Source organism: Camellia sinensis, chromosome 15 (assembly GCF_055761805.1).
Source record: "Camellia sinensis isolate YWXY chromosome 15, ASM5576180v1, whole genome shotgun sequence".
Classification (NCBI taxonomy): Eukaryota; Viridiplantae; Streptophyta; class Magnoliopsida; order Ericales; family Theaceae; genus Camellia; species Camellia sinensis.
The window spans coordinates 133659738-133674641 of record NC_138975.1 but is presented as its reverse complement, the minus strand read 5'-3'; the positions used below and the strand labels follow the sequence as shown (position 1 = coordinate 133674641).

The 14904-nt window shown below is 34.6% G+C and overlaps 2 protein-coding genes across 3 annotated transcripts; both read left to right on the top strand.

Moving 5' to 3' along the window:
- The first annotated feature begins 729 nt into the window (after window positions 1–729).
- On the top strand, window positions 730–3123 carry LOC114272930 (transcription factor BEE 1-like). Of its 2 annotated transcripts, none has more exons than XM_082908740.1 (6): window positions 730–1235; window positions 1321–1437; window positions 1570–1635; window positions 1766–1834; window positions 1943–2020; window positions 2809–3123. In XM_082908740.1, exons 1-6 carry the CDS (start codon window positions 852–854, stop codon window positions 2947–2949), a joined length of 855 nt encoding a protein of 284 aa, XP_082764866.1. In that variant the 5' UTR covers window positions 730–851; the 3' UTR covers window positions 2950–3123. The 2 variants fall into 2 exon arrangements, with proteins under 2 accessions (XP_082764866.1, XP_082764867.1); XM_082908741.1 differs by having other exon boundaries at window positions 750–1235; window positions 1958–2020.
- A 7319-nt stretch (window positions 3124–10442) lies between these two features.
- Window positions 10443–11652, top strand: LOC114305687 (glutamine synthetase nodule isozyme). Its single transcript, XM_028250814.2, has one exon. The coding sequence runs from the start codon at window positions 10543–10545 to the stop codon at window positions 11104–11106; it is 564 nt and encodes a 187-aa protein (XP_028106615.1). The 5' UTR covers window positions 10443–10542; the 3' UTR covers window positions 11107–11652.
- The last annotated feature ends 3252 nt before the right edge of the window (window positions 11653–14904 follow it).

Below are 14904 nucleotides of genomic sequence, written 5' to 3'. Positions count from 1 at the left end.
CGTGTTCTCCTCAAAGTGGTTCATTTTTCTATTTTATTAAACAACAATGATTCATCCCCCCTTTTTCCCCCACCCCCTTTGACCCCCTCTCTCTCTCATTGGTTACCTTTTCTTTTTCTTTTTCTTTTTTTTCCTGCTCCTCCAATCACCCCCTGCCACATGGCAAAGGGGTGAGGGGGTGACCCCCAAAAGGGGGTCCCAAGCATTATTCTTTATTAAAATGAAAATGACTTCTCTAGTTCAGGTATAAATTGAATACAATAGTTCAGACTCCCAAATTGTTTCACTTGGACAATTTTTTTTTGTAAATCAAAGATTTAGATTTCACATATCTATTAAATATTGGTTGGAATTTCTTACTTAGATCTAATATTGAGTTTATAAGTAGGTGGACAAAATTTAAACTATTAAATTACAAAAGATAGCAATATGGCAAGCATCTGAGCAACAGACTCGACATTTAATTTAAATATCCAGACATTTAATTTAAATATCCAAACTAGAGACAAGTTCAATCCTATTTAGATAATAAATAAAAATATTGTACAAAAATATTTATTAGAATATTAAATACATATTAAATACGCATACGAAAACTAATTACAAAATCAAACATAAAATTTATATAAATGGATAAAATTTTATAAAATTTATTGATAGAATCCACATTTAAAAATAAATAAATAAATTATTCAGTCATATATATTTATCCGGTTATGTGATTTGTTTATATCTTGCTATACTTATTCTTCACTTTATAATCCTACTCGGTATATATATTGCAAGCACAAGGCACTCACCTCTATGGTCCAAACACTCACTTTGTTCTCCAAACAATTATACATAGTTCAATGGATGAATTCACACCAGAAATATTGCAGACCCAAAAGCCTTCATTCTCTTTCTTGGATATTGATCCAAACACGGAACTAATGAACCACTTTGCAGAGCTAAACCCAACTTCTATGGAGAATCCAAACTTGAATTTCCAAAGCTTCATGGGGTTTTCCAGTCTTGATAATTTCTTCATGCATCAACAACCCGAATTCCCAGGAAACTTAGCAGATAATTTTCCCAGTATTTTCCATCACGAAGACAAGAATGTGTTGCCAGCAGCTGAGCCCATTTTCTCAGCAGGAAATGAAAACAAGAAGAGAAAAGCAATGGATGTACCGGAAAGTTGTTCTGGAAACTCATCGCCACCGGTTTCTGAAGATGTGATTCCAAGAAAAAATGTAATTACATTATTATTAATTGGGTTTTTTATATTTTTTTATCATTAGTAAATTTATTTATTTATTTATTTTTGTTCTATTACAGAGCTCGGGAAGAGGAAAGAGAAGGAGGCGCAACGAGGAAGAGGAGAAACCGAATGAAGTGGTACATGTTAGAGCTAGAAGAGGCCAAGCTACTGATAGTCACAGTTTAGCAGAGAGGGTATGATAAAACAAAAATTCAATTCTTGATACGTGTTTCATAGTGAACACGAGTTAGTGTAAATTAAACTATCAACAAAAAAATTATTAAAATGTCTTTTGAACGCGTTTTGTTGTATTTGTCATGAATCAGGTTAGAAGAGGAAAAATTAATGAGAGGCTGAGATGCTTGCAAGGCATCGTTCCAGGATGCTACAAGGTAACGCCATGCTTTGTTTTTCTTTTCTACGATTTTTGTTTTTTAAAAAAAAAAAACACAAACAAACAAAACAAGGATTGAAGAAAAAATTGTCTTTTTTTCTAGTATTCTTATGTGGGTTAAAATGCAGACAATGGGCATGGCAGTAATGTTGGATGAGATAATTAATTATGTTCAGTCCTTGCAAAACCAAGTTGAGGTGAGTTTGGAAAAATGAAAAAAAGAATTGCTTTTTTATTTTATTTTATTTTTATATCTAATCTAAGATTGTCATTAACATGTTTCATTATTTCTGATTTGAATTCAGTTTCTTTCAATGAAGCTTACTGCAGCAAGCCGGTTCTATGACTTCAACTCAGAGACAGATGATATGGAAGCATTGCAGGTGCTTGCTTAAAACTTTTCAAAGCACTTCCTATAAAAAAAAAAAAAAAAAAATTTATAACTATTCTAATTGAAAATTCAACTAATAAGTAATGTTTGCTCAATTATTATTTTTTATTTGAATTAATTTTAATTGTAATTGTGAAAGTGGGTATAAAGGATTAACTATCCATAAAACCTACTCAATCGGGGAAGGAAAGCTGCATCACTCATCAACAAGATTTGAACTCGGATATAAAACCCTCTGAGGGGGAATTTCATTCACGGCTAACCATTAGTTCAAACTTTAATATCCAACAACAAACCAAGAGATTTATCTAGTGGATGAAGCCCTCCTTCACTAGGCATCAATATCGACTTAAGATTTTTTAAGAACTCAGGTTAAACATCAAAAAGAGACCTCCATCTTACTTTTGAATAATTGGGACTTTCTGGAATAATAATTTATTTACATTTTCTTAGTGGGCCTTAGTCGATGGGCTAAATAACCTAATGGTTAAGTCACCTCTACTAGGCATGATACTTGGATTCAAATATTATCGCTACAAATGCAACTTTCTTTCCCTATTTCCTTACTCTTGGCAAAAAAATAAAAAGTCTAAACACAAAAAATTATGTTTAAATATAAAATTATGACATGTATATGCATGTACATGTTGGAATTACATTTGCACTTGTAACTTGTATGCACCAATATACAAATATAGAATTTGGCTCTTGTATGTATTATGTAATTTGTTGAGTGTGTATTGATGATTGATGATTGATCTTGAATGTTTTATGTTGCAGAGAGCAAAGGCATATGAGGCACAGAAAGTGCAGAGTATTGCGACAGAAGGAAATCATCAAGGGCTTGCTTCTACTCAACTTGCCTCTTTTGACCACCTTACTTTTGGAAGCTATCCCTCCTCATTGCCATATAACACATGAAGATGCTTTTTTTTTCCTCTGTTTTTTATTTTTTTTTATTTTTTCTGATTTTCAAATCAAAATTAATTTATCCCCACTTAATGCCATACATGAGAAATTATGTGCAAATTCTACTTGTATTAACCTTCAAACATATGCGGGAGACTGGTGATTGTCAAGACAATCTTTTCTTTACTTCTTATTTTCTATGAATTTTCTATAGATTTGGCGAAAACAATTTTGTTCACTCGCTTAAGTTATGATTGTTGAACATGACTCATCATTCTAATTAATAATCAATCATGAGGATAGGTTATATGCAAGTCCTATTTGGTTATGACTTTTTTAAGTCGCTTTTTGGCTTAAAAAGGCTAAATTATTTAGCTATATTCTTTTAATTGATAATTGTGAAAAAATGTAACTTTTTTAACAAGATTCATGTAATTGTTAAAAAAGTCATATATTTTTATGAACTTTTTTTTCGTTGGTGATATTTTTAAATTTAGTATTAATGTCTTTTTACTCTTTATTTTCATGTCCTTCTAGTCTAGAAAGATCTAAAAAGTAAAAAAAAATAAAAATTAAAAATTAAAACATCTAAAAAGACTAAACAAATTAATTTTATTAAACACGTCAACTATTTTAGTAATAACTTTATCCGGAAAAAAATATAATAAAAAAATAATTGTCAAACCCAACTTCACCCATCATAAAAGTATATCAATAAAATCAAACTCAAATTTGACATATGTGTTTGGATTTTAGCTAGAATGGTAACACAACAGCTTACCCTCAGTGGAACCAAACAGTATGTGCATTAAAAAATATCAGTGTAACATATTGTCCAAAGCAAAACTATTAAACATAATCTAACTTGATTAGACTTTAATTGATATGTTGCATATGTGCACTTAGAAAATAGTGATTGAAAGAGAGAGATTTGAAATATAATGAAGAAAATGGATTTGGATCTCATCAGAGTACATAAATGATCGATGTTATATGTCTTCAGCTTTGGCTAATCTAACCACTTCCAATGACATGACATAAATTAGCCCTATTAGACTAATCTGTGCTCTATGTTGCTTCAAAGTTTTCCTATAAAGGATATATATGTCATTTAAATAAGCCATAAAAATTGGTGAAGAAATGGGATTTCAAAATGATATACTAAAAACCCAAGAAAAATCCCTCCCCCCCCAAAAAAAAAAAAAATTTCCATATAAAATTATTCACTAGAACGATGTGTTCATGATATTTTTGATATTAAGAAATATCTTTGTAAAATTAACGCGATAATATTACAATTCAGACAAATCGTTATGCATATATTTCTTATTTGTATATTATCCCCCCAAAAAAAAAAGATTAATGTTCTAAAATGGAATGTCTTGTTTTTTTTGGGGGGATTGAATGGAATGTTATCCCGCCCCCCCAATTGTGCGATCTTATCTCAAGAATTTTGTATTAATAAATTCCTATCATATCAATTGCGTGATTGAAAATATGCCGTAAGGATAAGTGATACAAATTTTGAAAATAGATGATTTTATACTAATGTTCATTCCATCTTATTTCTCACCTTATTTTATTATTTTACATAGAAAGTAGTGGTTATTTACAAACAAAAATTTACAAAAAATTTTATACCAAAACCATGTAATGATGGCTTTCTTAATATATAAGTCACATTGACTGAGATTTGTTTTTTAAAGGCCAAATTACTTGTTAGAGAAATTTTGAAAAATTAATTACAAAAACATAAAAAAGTTTATAAATTTTCTTTTTAATATTTATAATGTTTATCACTAATTTGAAAATATTTTTTCAACCCATCACTGAAATGTAATTTTTCCCTTTTTTAAATGATATGACCCAAGGTAGCTGAATCGTTGCAGATAAAAGTTCAATACAAATTTTCTATTTGTATAGCACTATTATTAATAAATGTATAGCATCTTTCAACCCCAAAAAATCATCTTTATAAATCTGTTGCAAAATACTAGAAGAAACAATTAACAAGGGAAAAAAAGTTGGGTGATTTCGGGCTCAACTTATGCCTTTGGCTAATATTTTTTTGTTTCTAGTTGTTTAAAAAAATTATGTTTACCAAATATTTTTCCTTTTTTTAATTTAAAAAAAAAATGTTTCTTATGTTCTATTGCCAAAAAAAAAAAATATATATATATATATATATTATCAAACACAACCTTTTGTTGCTTGAAAATATCAATATTTACCAATCACTTACTTGTACAACAAAACAGTGAGGAGGAATAGACTAGTCGGCCAATTCATCCTTGACTATGTAGGGCCAATAAACAACCAAATTACTGTGAAACTTTATTTTAAAAATTTTTAAAAAATAGTAAAAATTCCATTTGTCGGCACAACTAGGAGACTGCAATTCCTTTTGGCACCATCCATGTATAGATTGATGAGGGACTGCCTCATTGGAATAATAGGAATAAAAGTGTAACGGAAAAATGGTCTGTATTAAAATATTAATTTTTATGTTTAAATCATTAAAAATAATAATAAATTTATTTTTATTATTGTAAATAAGATCATTATATAAAGAAATTAGGAAATCATCATTTCATTTTATTTTAGTTAACCCATGAATCTATAAGAGTATCGTTTTGTCATTTCTTGCAATGTTATCTGTCACCATACTCAAAATGCTATGATTTGTCAATTTTGCTCAAATAGTGTAAGTGACTTTTATTCTATTTTACTCTCACAATAATGTCCGATGCAATCTTTAGGTCCCATTGTGAGAGTAAAAGAAACTGTGAATTGGCCGATTTGGCAATTGTTAAATTTTGTGTCACATAAAATATAACATAAAAATGGACATCAATAAATTATATCACTGCCCCTTTGACATGTTGTTGGATAGCTTTTTTCTTATAGCTCTGTTAAATTTTGTGCTAAATATAAGATAAAGTTTGACATTAATAAATTACAACTGCTCCATTGATACATCGGAGAGCTTTTTTTCTTGGAATCTTGCTAAATTTTGAAAACGACTCCTCATTTGGCAAGCCCTTGGAGATGCCAAAAGAATCAATTTTCTAAGAAGGAAAAAATATTGTAAAGCAAGGAGGCACTTGTAGAATCCATGTGGACTAAAGCTCATGGAACCCACAAAATAGATGGATACATAAAATCTAAAGGATGCTGCCAATTCATGTAGTGAATGATTAACATGGGAAAGTTATATGCATATACAATATTATGAAAGCTTTTAGGTTCTTGTTTCTTTTCAATTTTTTAAATAGTAAGGAAAGAAGAAGAAGGCAAGATTCAATGCATTATGCATCCATGAGAGAGAGTAAGATAGTGAGTGAAAGAGAGAGAGAGATGACAGCTTGAATGGGGGCCATGGTATGACCAAGAGAGGATGGGGCAATGTGGGTTCTATCACCCATCTTTCCAAAATGATAAGAGCTTATGAACCTTTAAAGCTACTTTTGTATCTCTTTCACACTAAACCTTTCTCTTTGACTCCCTTTTGACCCAATTGTTGGTGTTGTTTGTCTCTTGGAGCATGCATGAACAAGGAGGAGAGGGAAGAGGGTGGATTGGGCCCACCACAGTAACTAAATGGATAGACTCATATGCCCAATGTAGATTGAGGGTCACATATATTGGTTGAAGTTGGATAGCTAACAAGTAACTAATTATGGGCAAGTTCAAGGACCCAAGTCTAGTGCTCATCATCAAGCTTTGGTGGTGGTGGTAGGAGTTGTTAGCTAGTCATAAGTCTGTCTTAGTACACCATTCTTTTCTTGTTCCCACAAAGTGGGGATATCATCTTGCATCTTCACAAAATTGTTGATTTTAAACCTTGAACACCAAGTTCTACTCCTAAGTTAATGTAGTTTATTGTAGTGGCTAATGATCTTTTTATTTTATTTTTTTGATTTTTAATTTAGTTTGGTATAATTTTTATTTACAATTTATGAATCAAAGATAATTAAAGTAAATTGAAAATACTCATTATTTAAAAGTTAGGAATGTGATACTGGGTGTAGTTTAGTGACATTTGTAATTTATTGTTTTTTATTTAGAGATAATTAAGACACATGTTGTTTTAAAAAGACCTTATTTGAGAGAAGTAATTAATAATGTAATTTCCTTTTTTTCAGTTTGTAAAATATACCCAGTTATTTGGGAAATTTTATTTCCACATACTTAATTATCTCAGTATACATCTTCTCTCAGTATGCACATTTATTAATTAATTTTCTCAATCCACACATTAAAAATTACAATTATACCCTTCATTCATAATCATTGTACATACACTACTCAACCATCCTTTCCACACTTTTTTTTAAAATTTTATTTTATGTTTTTCAGTTTGGAGATTTCAGAACTGGTTTTCCGAAATTACACATTTAATTTGAAACTTAACTTCCGAATAAAAGTGATTAGTTTGACAAATTTGTTCAAAAAAAAAAATTTTAAAAAAAACTTTCGACAGTTGATGTCCGAATATAATGAAATAATTCGACAGTTGATGTACGAATATAATGAAATAATTCAATACTAGTTGTCCGACTTAAAACCGCGAAAGCAAAAAAAAAAATATCTGCACGAACAAACTAACATTTTTATCACTAATAGAGTATAAATCTAGAGCTTAAAACATTCTTGGGATTGGGTGGATAGATGCTAAGATATTGCTATTTGGTGATTTGTCTTTCAAATTCTGTTTATCAAGAATGTTTGAAGTTTAGATTTTTACTTTCTTTTTTTAAAAATCAAGAATTGATTTTAGGAAAAAAAAAATTGAATGTAAACTTAGGATGTATGTAATCATTCTATAATTTCACATATCTAAACAAAAATAAGATATCAGAATTTAAAGTAAAAAACTTTCGAGATGAAACCTAAATAACTTATTGTTAGATAAATTGATGTATAGAGAAATAGAGAGAATGAATTATGTATTGATTGATTGATATATTGATATTCTGTTATGTTTACAATGATCAAATATTTATAGAAGAGAAGAAGGTAGTAGGTGAAGTGGTAGGGGATGAAGTGGAGATGGTAGTGGTAGGTTAGGTGAGGAGGTGAGTGTGTGTGGTAGGTAGTAGTGGGTTAGGTTTAGTGGGTTTAACAGCCCCCCTCAAACTCAAGGAGGTTAGACACAAACCAACTTGAGTTTGGAGAGAGTTTCAAAACAGAAAAAAATAAACTGATAAATAAAATAAAACAGGATAGGAGACACGGTATGGTCGTGTCAGACCGTTGTAGCAGACAGTTTACGGGGTCATGTCGGACCGTTGAAGCAGACACTGTGTGGTCGTGTCAGATGTAGAAGACAGTTTACGGGGTCATGTCGGACCGTTGTAGCAGGACAGTTTATGGGGTCATGTCGGACCGTTGTAGCAGGACAGTTTACGGGGTCATGTCGGACCGTTGTAGCAGGACAGTTTACGGGGTCATGTCGGACCGTTGTAGAAGACAGTTTACGGGGTCATGTCGGACCGATGTAGCAGCTGACCGGAATCAATGTCGGGACAGTTTATGGGGTCATGTCGGACCGTTGTAGAAGACACTGTGTGGTCGTGTCAGACCGATGTAGAAGACAGTTTATGGGGTCATGTCGGACCGTTGGAGCAGACAGTTTACGGGGTCATGTCGGACCGTTGTAAAAGACAGTTTACGGGGTCATGTCGGACCGTTGTAGAAGACAGTTTACGGGGTCATGTCGGACCGATGTAGTAGGACAGTTTACGGGGTCATGTCGGACCGTTGTAGAAGACAGTTTACGGGGTCATGTCGGACCGATGTAGCAGACACTGTGTGGTCGTGTCAGACCGTTGTAGCATGAGTTGTGGTGGTGCACCAAGGGGGCGACTTAGGGAGTGCGCCATGAGCGACTTATACATGATACTGTGTATAACCCCCCCTCAAACTCAAATAGGTGTGAAGATAGAAACCTATTTGAGGTTGAAACAAAGGGATTGATAAAGCTGACCGGTGTAGAAGATACTGTATGAGTGTGTATATAGGCTGCCCAAAAGATATACATGGATATAGATATCGAGCCCTCAAAAGTCGTGCCCTCAAAAGGTGTGCCCGAACCCTCAAAAGGCGTGTCATCAAAAGGCGTGCCCGAATGCATCAAAAGGCGTGCCATGAAAAGGCGTGCCAGTTTGTCGGCGAGAAGAGGCGCGCGATGCGCGTGGCTGCCTCGGCTATAAGACGAAGGCGGAGGCTGAGGCAGAGAAAAGCTGCGAAAAACCTCTGAAAAAAAAAAAAACTTCGTTGTGCTGAGAGAGAGAGTCTGAAAAACTCTTCGTTGTGCTGAGAGAGAGAGTCTGTAACACTCAGTTGCCCAGACAATGGCCTCTTCTTCCTCTTCTTCCCGTGGTCTGCTGACGCTCTTTCCCGAACTGAACGAGTCAACAAGAGAGAGAACTGGTGCGGAGACCAGTGAACCTCAACCAAACACCTCTGTGTTTGCTCCGTTGAACTTTCCGATGCGGTCTGTGGAGCAAAAAATGGCGGTGCAGTCGGATGTGGAGGCCAATCAGTATACGTTGAAGGCATGTGTGGAGTCCATGACGGCGGTCACAAACTTGTCGCACCGGCTGCAGAGTAGGACAAATGAGGTGCAGCAATTAAACGCCCAACTAGCTCTGCTCCAACGCATGTATAAGGATGCGCGAGCAGAGATAAGCGTTCTAAGGGCAGAAAACAAGGAGCTGAAGCGGAAGGCCACCGTGATGTTCCGATTTGGAGGGCTGCCATATGCTGCAGGGGAGGAGCAGGGAGTAGTGATCGTGCCCAGTGGAGTGGGAAACACGGAGGCAGCACCGTCAAGGGCCGCCCAGGACGGAGGCAAGAAGAAGAGACCGGCGGCAGAGTAGAGAAGGGAGAAAAAAAAAAAGTTCCGCCTGTGGGTGGTGGTTGTGGATTTGATTGTTTGTTTGTTTGTTTGTGTTTTTTTTTTTTTTTTTTTTTTTTTGTGTTTGTTTGTTTGTTTGTTTGTTTTTTTTTTTTTTTTTTTTTTTTGTGGTGTAAAATTGTGATCAGGGCGAAGTCCCGATAGGAATAAAATGAGTTTGGTGCGCAGTTCTTCTGTTTCTTCTTTTTTTTTTTTTTTTTTTTGTTTTTTTTTTTTTTTTTTTTTTTTTGTACGAATACCCATGTTTCGCCGAAGAGAAGGCTATGTAGCGCACTGACATAAACAGAGAGGTAGTGGGAGAAAAGAAAGTATAAAAGAAAATAATTTTGTAGAGAAGGATGTGAATGTTAAAGTAATAAAAAATAAAAAAAGGAAATGGTGAGTTTGGGCGAGTCCTGGGAAAAGGAAAAGGAAGCAAAATATAAAATAAAATAAAAAGAAAGGTGGGTGGGTGGTGTGGTGGGGAAAGCGTGAATGGAATGATGAAAGTTGATGGATAAGTGAGGTTCGGCGGGCAATAAAAAAGAAAGAAAAGAAAAAAAAAAGAAAGAGCAAGTGGGGCAATGATCATTGTTCCTGGGGAGGTGCTCCCCCTTTGCCCATTGTGGTGGACCTGTGAAACAGAGTGAGTAGATTGGAGGTTACAGAGAGAGAGAAGTAGAGCGAGAGAGACAGAGAGAGCCATGTCTTTGCTATCAGATCTCATCAACCTCAACCTTTCGGACACTACGGAGAAGGTGATTGCTGAGTACATATGGGTTGGTGGTTCTGGCATGGATCTCAGAAGCAAAGCAAGGACTCTTTCTGGACCTGTGAGTGACCCCAAGAAGCTTCCAAAGTGGAATTATGACGGATCTAGCACAGGACAAGCTCCTGGTGGTGAGCCAATTCCAACAAACAAGAGGTTCAACGCTGCAAAGATTTTCAGCCACCCTGATGTTGTAGCTGAAGAACCTTGGTATGGTATTGAGCAAGAGTACACCTTGCTCCAAAAACAAGTTAAGTGGTCGCTTGGCTGGCCGCTTGGAGGTTTTCCAGAACCTCAGGGACCATACTATTGTGGTATTGGTGTTGACAAAGCTTATGGACGCGATATCGTGGATTCGCATTACAAGGCTGGCCTCTATGCTGGTGTAAACATAAGTGGAATAAATGGTGAAGTGATGCCTGGCCAGTGGGAGTTTCAAGTTGGACCTTCTGTTGGTGGACTGGCGATCGAAGAGGATCGATGGAGCGACATCGGATGAAGATAAAGTTACGCCTGTTTACAAAATGGAGGAAATTTGCGAGCTTCTTCGATCTACAAGAGATGTACTGCAGGTTTTCCTTGTGGAGGCCTCAAAGTTGGATGCATTGGCTTTAAGTCATGCCCTTGAATCAAAACTCCTCTCTTCTTTGTGGCAGGTCCGTGTGAAGGCTACCTGTGTTCTGGAGGCAATTTTGAGGAAAAAAGGTGTTGAGCTGCATGAGAATCTCTTGTCCCTTTACAACAATGATGCGTCTGAAGGTCCAGCTCACCCAAGAATCAATAGCTCTGCATGAGATGGTTTCTGCCAGTGGTGGAGATCCAGGGGAGGGCATGGAGAAGATGTCAATGCTATTGAAGAAAATTAAGGAAATTTGGGTTTGCCCGGCGGGCGGCCAAGGCGAGATTGCCGCCCGCCGGTGAAACGAAATTACTAGGTTCTTAACCTAGCTCTGATACCATGTTAGATAAATTGATGTATAGAGAAATAGAGAGAATGAATTATGTATTGATTGATTGATATATTGATATTCTGTTATGTTTACAATGATCAAATATTTATAGAAGAGAAGAAGGTAGTAGGTGAAGTGGTAGGGGATGAAGTGGAGATGGTAGTGGTAGGTTAGGTGAGGAGGTGAGTGTGTGTGGTAGGTAGTAGTGGGTTAGGTTTAGTGGGTTTAACACTTATCATTCGAATTAATCTTGAAAAATATATTTAGAATTCAAATAGTTGAGAATAAAAAAGAAACATGTTCACAATTTGGCTGTTAGTGTTCAGCAACATTAAATCAATCAAGAAGTCACATCAAAGACTAAGTAGGAAAGTAATTGTGATGCTATATGATAAGATGATGTGTGCCACTCATGAGCAGTTAACAGAGAGGGAACATGCATGTATTTGGCAGGCAAGATGATGATAATGTGAATTCAACTAAAAATAGCAAAGTCAAATCTTTAAGTGCCCATTTGATATTGTGAACTCCATTTGTATTCTGTTCTAAAAAACAGGGGAAAAAAAATTATTTGAAAATTTGTCTTTGTAAATTATTTATAAGAAAGCACTCTATTTCTTGGGAATTACTTTTAAGTTGTTTTCTGAATTCTCAAAGATTGTATAAAAGATGATGGGTGTTTTCAAAGTTTCCAATACTTTGTTTTCAAAAACAGAAAACAATAAGAATAATATATGAAAATACCTCAAATGAAAAATGATACCAAACAGAGCCATTCATGATGTTGTATTAGTTTATTGAAATTTGATTCTTTCTATTTTTGGATCTCTTTTCTCTTCCCCTGGACGCTCTTGAAGCTTCTAACTAATTCAAATATAACCAATGTTTCTAGTAGACTTGGGATGGTATTAACATAAAACGATTTCGTTTTCGAAAAAACTCTTCCAGCCTATTTAAAATACAAAATTATATAGTATAATGAATAGGATTCGAATCCAAGGCCTTCATTGTCTTTATTACTTGAGCAATTATGCTTCATCTCTGTTTGTGTCAATTATGCTTCTTTCTTTTTATTTTAATTTTTTTAAAAAAAAAAGAATTAAAAAAAAAAAGAAGAAGAAAAAGAAAGATAGGATAAATTACACTCACCTCCCTTAAGGTTTCTAACAAATACAGAGACCTCCCATGTGGTTTGAATAATTACACAAACCTCCACTACTTTACCTGCCATTGTCAAGATTCTCTCATTCCGTCAAATTGGCACAAACGATGTTACTTACATATATTAAATGACCTTATTACCCTTGCGTTGGAGCACAAAAAGACGATAATAACCTTTGTACCTTAAATCCCTAATTCATTATCTATTTTGATTTCGATCGAATTTGTGGGAGAAATAAGAGAGAGAGAGAGAGAGAGAGAGAGAGAGAGGAAATTTTTGGAGAAGACCAATCGGTGTGAACAAACAACGAAGAAGCTTGGGATTTTGGTTCGATCATCGTTGCTAGTACAAAATGTGAAAGAGATTGATCGATGAGAAGTAGGTTTTAGGATTTCCAGGTAAGATTTCAAACCTTTTATACTTCATCTTCGTTTGTTTTCTAGAGTAGCAATCTAGTTCTTTCATACTTCATCCTTGTTTGTTTTCTAAAGCAGCAATCCATGTAGCTCATGTTTGTTTTGATTTTGGAACTCTGGATTTGTAATCCCTTCGGATTCGTAATCCCTTTCGGATTTATATGCCTTTACGAATGAATGAGCAGTTTAATTGGGACAGGAAGATATAGGGTGATCGGCCATCCGTGGAGATGTCCTGTTGGATGTCCGGCTAGTCAACCGGCCAAGCCTTTTTTATTTTTATTTTTAATATGTTCGGCATTTTTTTTTTAATCTTCTTTTTGTTATGATTTTTGATTTTATGCAATTATGATTGTATTATATGAACTTTTATTTATGTTTGTTATGAAAGTGAGGATTTGGTTTTGTTAATTTACTGTAAAAAAACAGTTTTCTTCTTAATTTTCTTAGAGTAATGATTTAAAGATTTTTTTTTTTTTATTCTTTTTGTTATGCAATTATGATTATATGAGCTTTTATTATTTTTTTTTTATGTCTTCTACTTAGGGCTGGACATAGGGTTATCTAAACTGCACAATCCACCCAACCCGAACCGATTCTCATACAAATAGGCAGTTTCGTAGATACAATGCGGGCAGAAGCAGCTTGGAATATGGTATGATTGCGGGTTGTAGATTTAACCCGCACCTGCAAAAACCCGCCCACACTTAGACTCTTTTTTTTTTAATAAAAAAAAAAACCCTAGACCGTTGTTATTTTATTATTGCATTTTGGATGAATATAAAAGTTAATGAAGAATTACTTTTAGGTGAGCTTAGGATTTTGAATGATTTTACTTTAATTGTATTGTTGGGTAGTATATAGTGAATGAGATTGATGATCTAGTTTAGAATTTTGAAAGATGTGCTTGTGTTAGTTTATAATTTGATTTAAACGTTTAGAATTTTGAATGATTTGTTTGTGTTAGGAATTGATTTTGTTATGTTTTTAATTTTATAAGTTTTAATCCATTAATTATTAATGTTTCCTCATTTTCTAAAATGAGGGGGAAAAGGGCCCAAAATAAATATTTACAAAATGGGAAAAAAAAGGATCCAAAATAAATTTTTAAAGAAAAAAGTCCAATCCGCAAACCACTCACAACTGCCCGCGAACCCTATCCACACAAATTGCAACTTGCACCGCAGGCGGTTGTGGGTTGAATTTTTTCCAAACCGCATACATGCAGGCAGGTCCAAACCGATCCGTAAACCATCAAAAACGAACTGCGACCACCCCTAAGTTCTTCTTATGAATTTTGTTACATTTGGGTGAGTAATTGTTACTCATTGTGATCACAGTATGGTTGTATTCCCTTATTTTGATGTCTAGTACATTGAGATGTAAATTGTGCATGTAATTTAGACACAATAAGAGAACTTGCCAAAGAGGTTCAGTAAGGGGTGGAGCTAGTGGCAGTGGCACAAGTGCTAGTAGAGGCAGTGGCACAGGTGGTGGTAGGGGCAGTGGCACAACTATGGATAGGGGCAGAGATTTTATGAGAGGCAGGGCCAGCCCTGGCCTAAGGCCAGTGAGGCCTGTGCCTTAGGCCCCAAAATTTTGGCCCAAAAATAGGGCCCCCAAATTTAGTAAAATGTTATAGGCCCAATGTCTTTTTTTTTTTTTTTTAAGGATCAATTTAAAGGGCTCAAAATATTTTATTGGATCCATGTATGGTTTAACCCAAATTTATTTAGAAGTGTAGTTTGGCCCATATTTATTAAAATGAA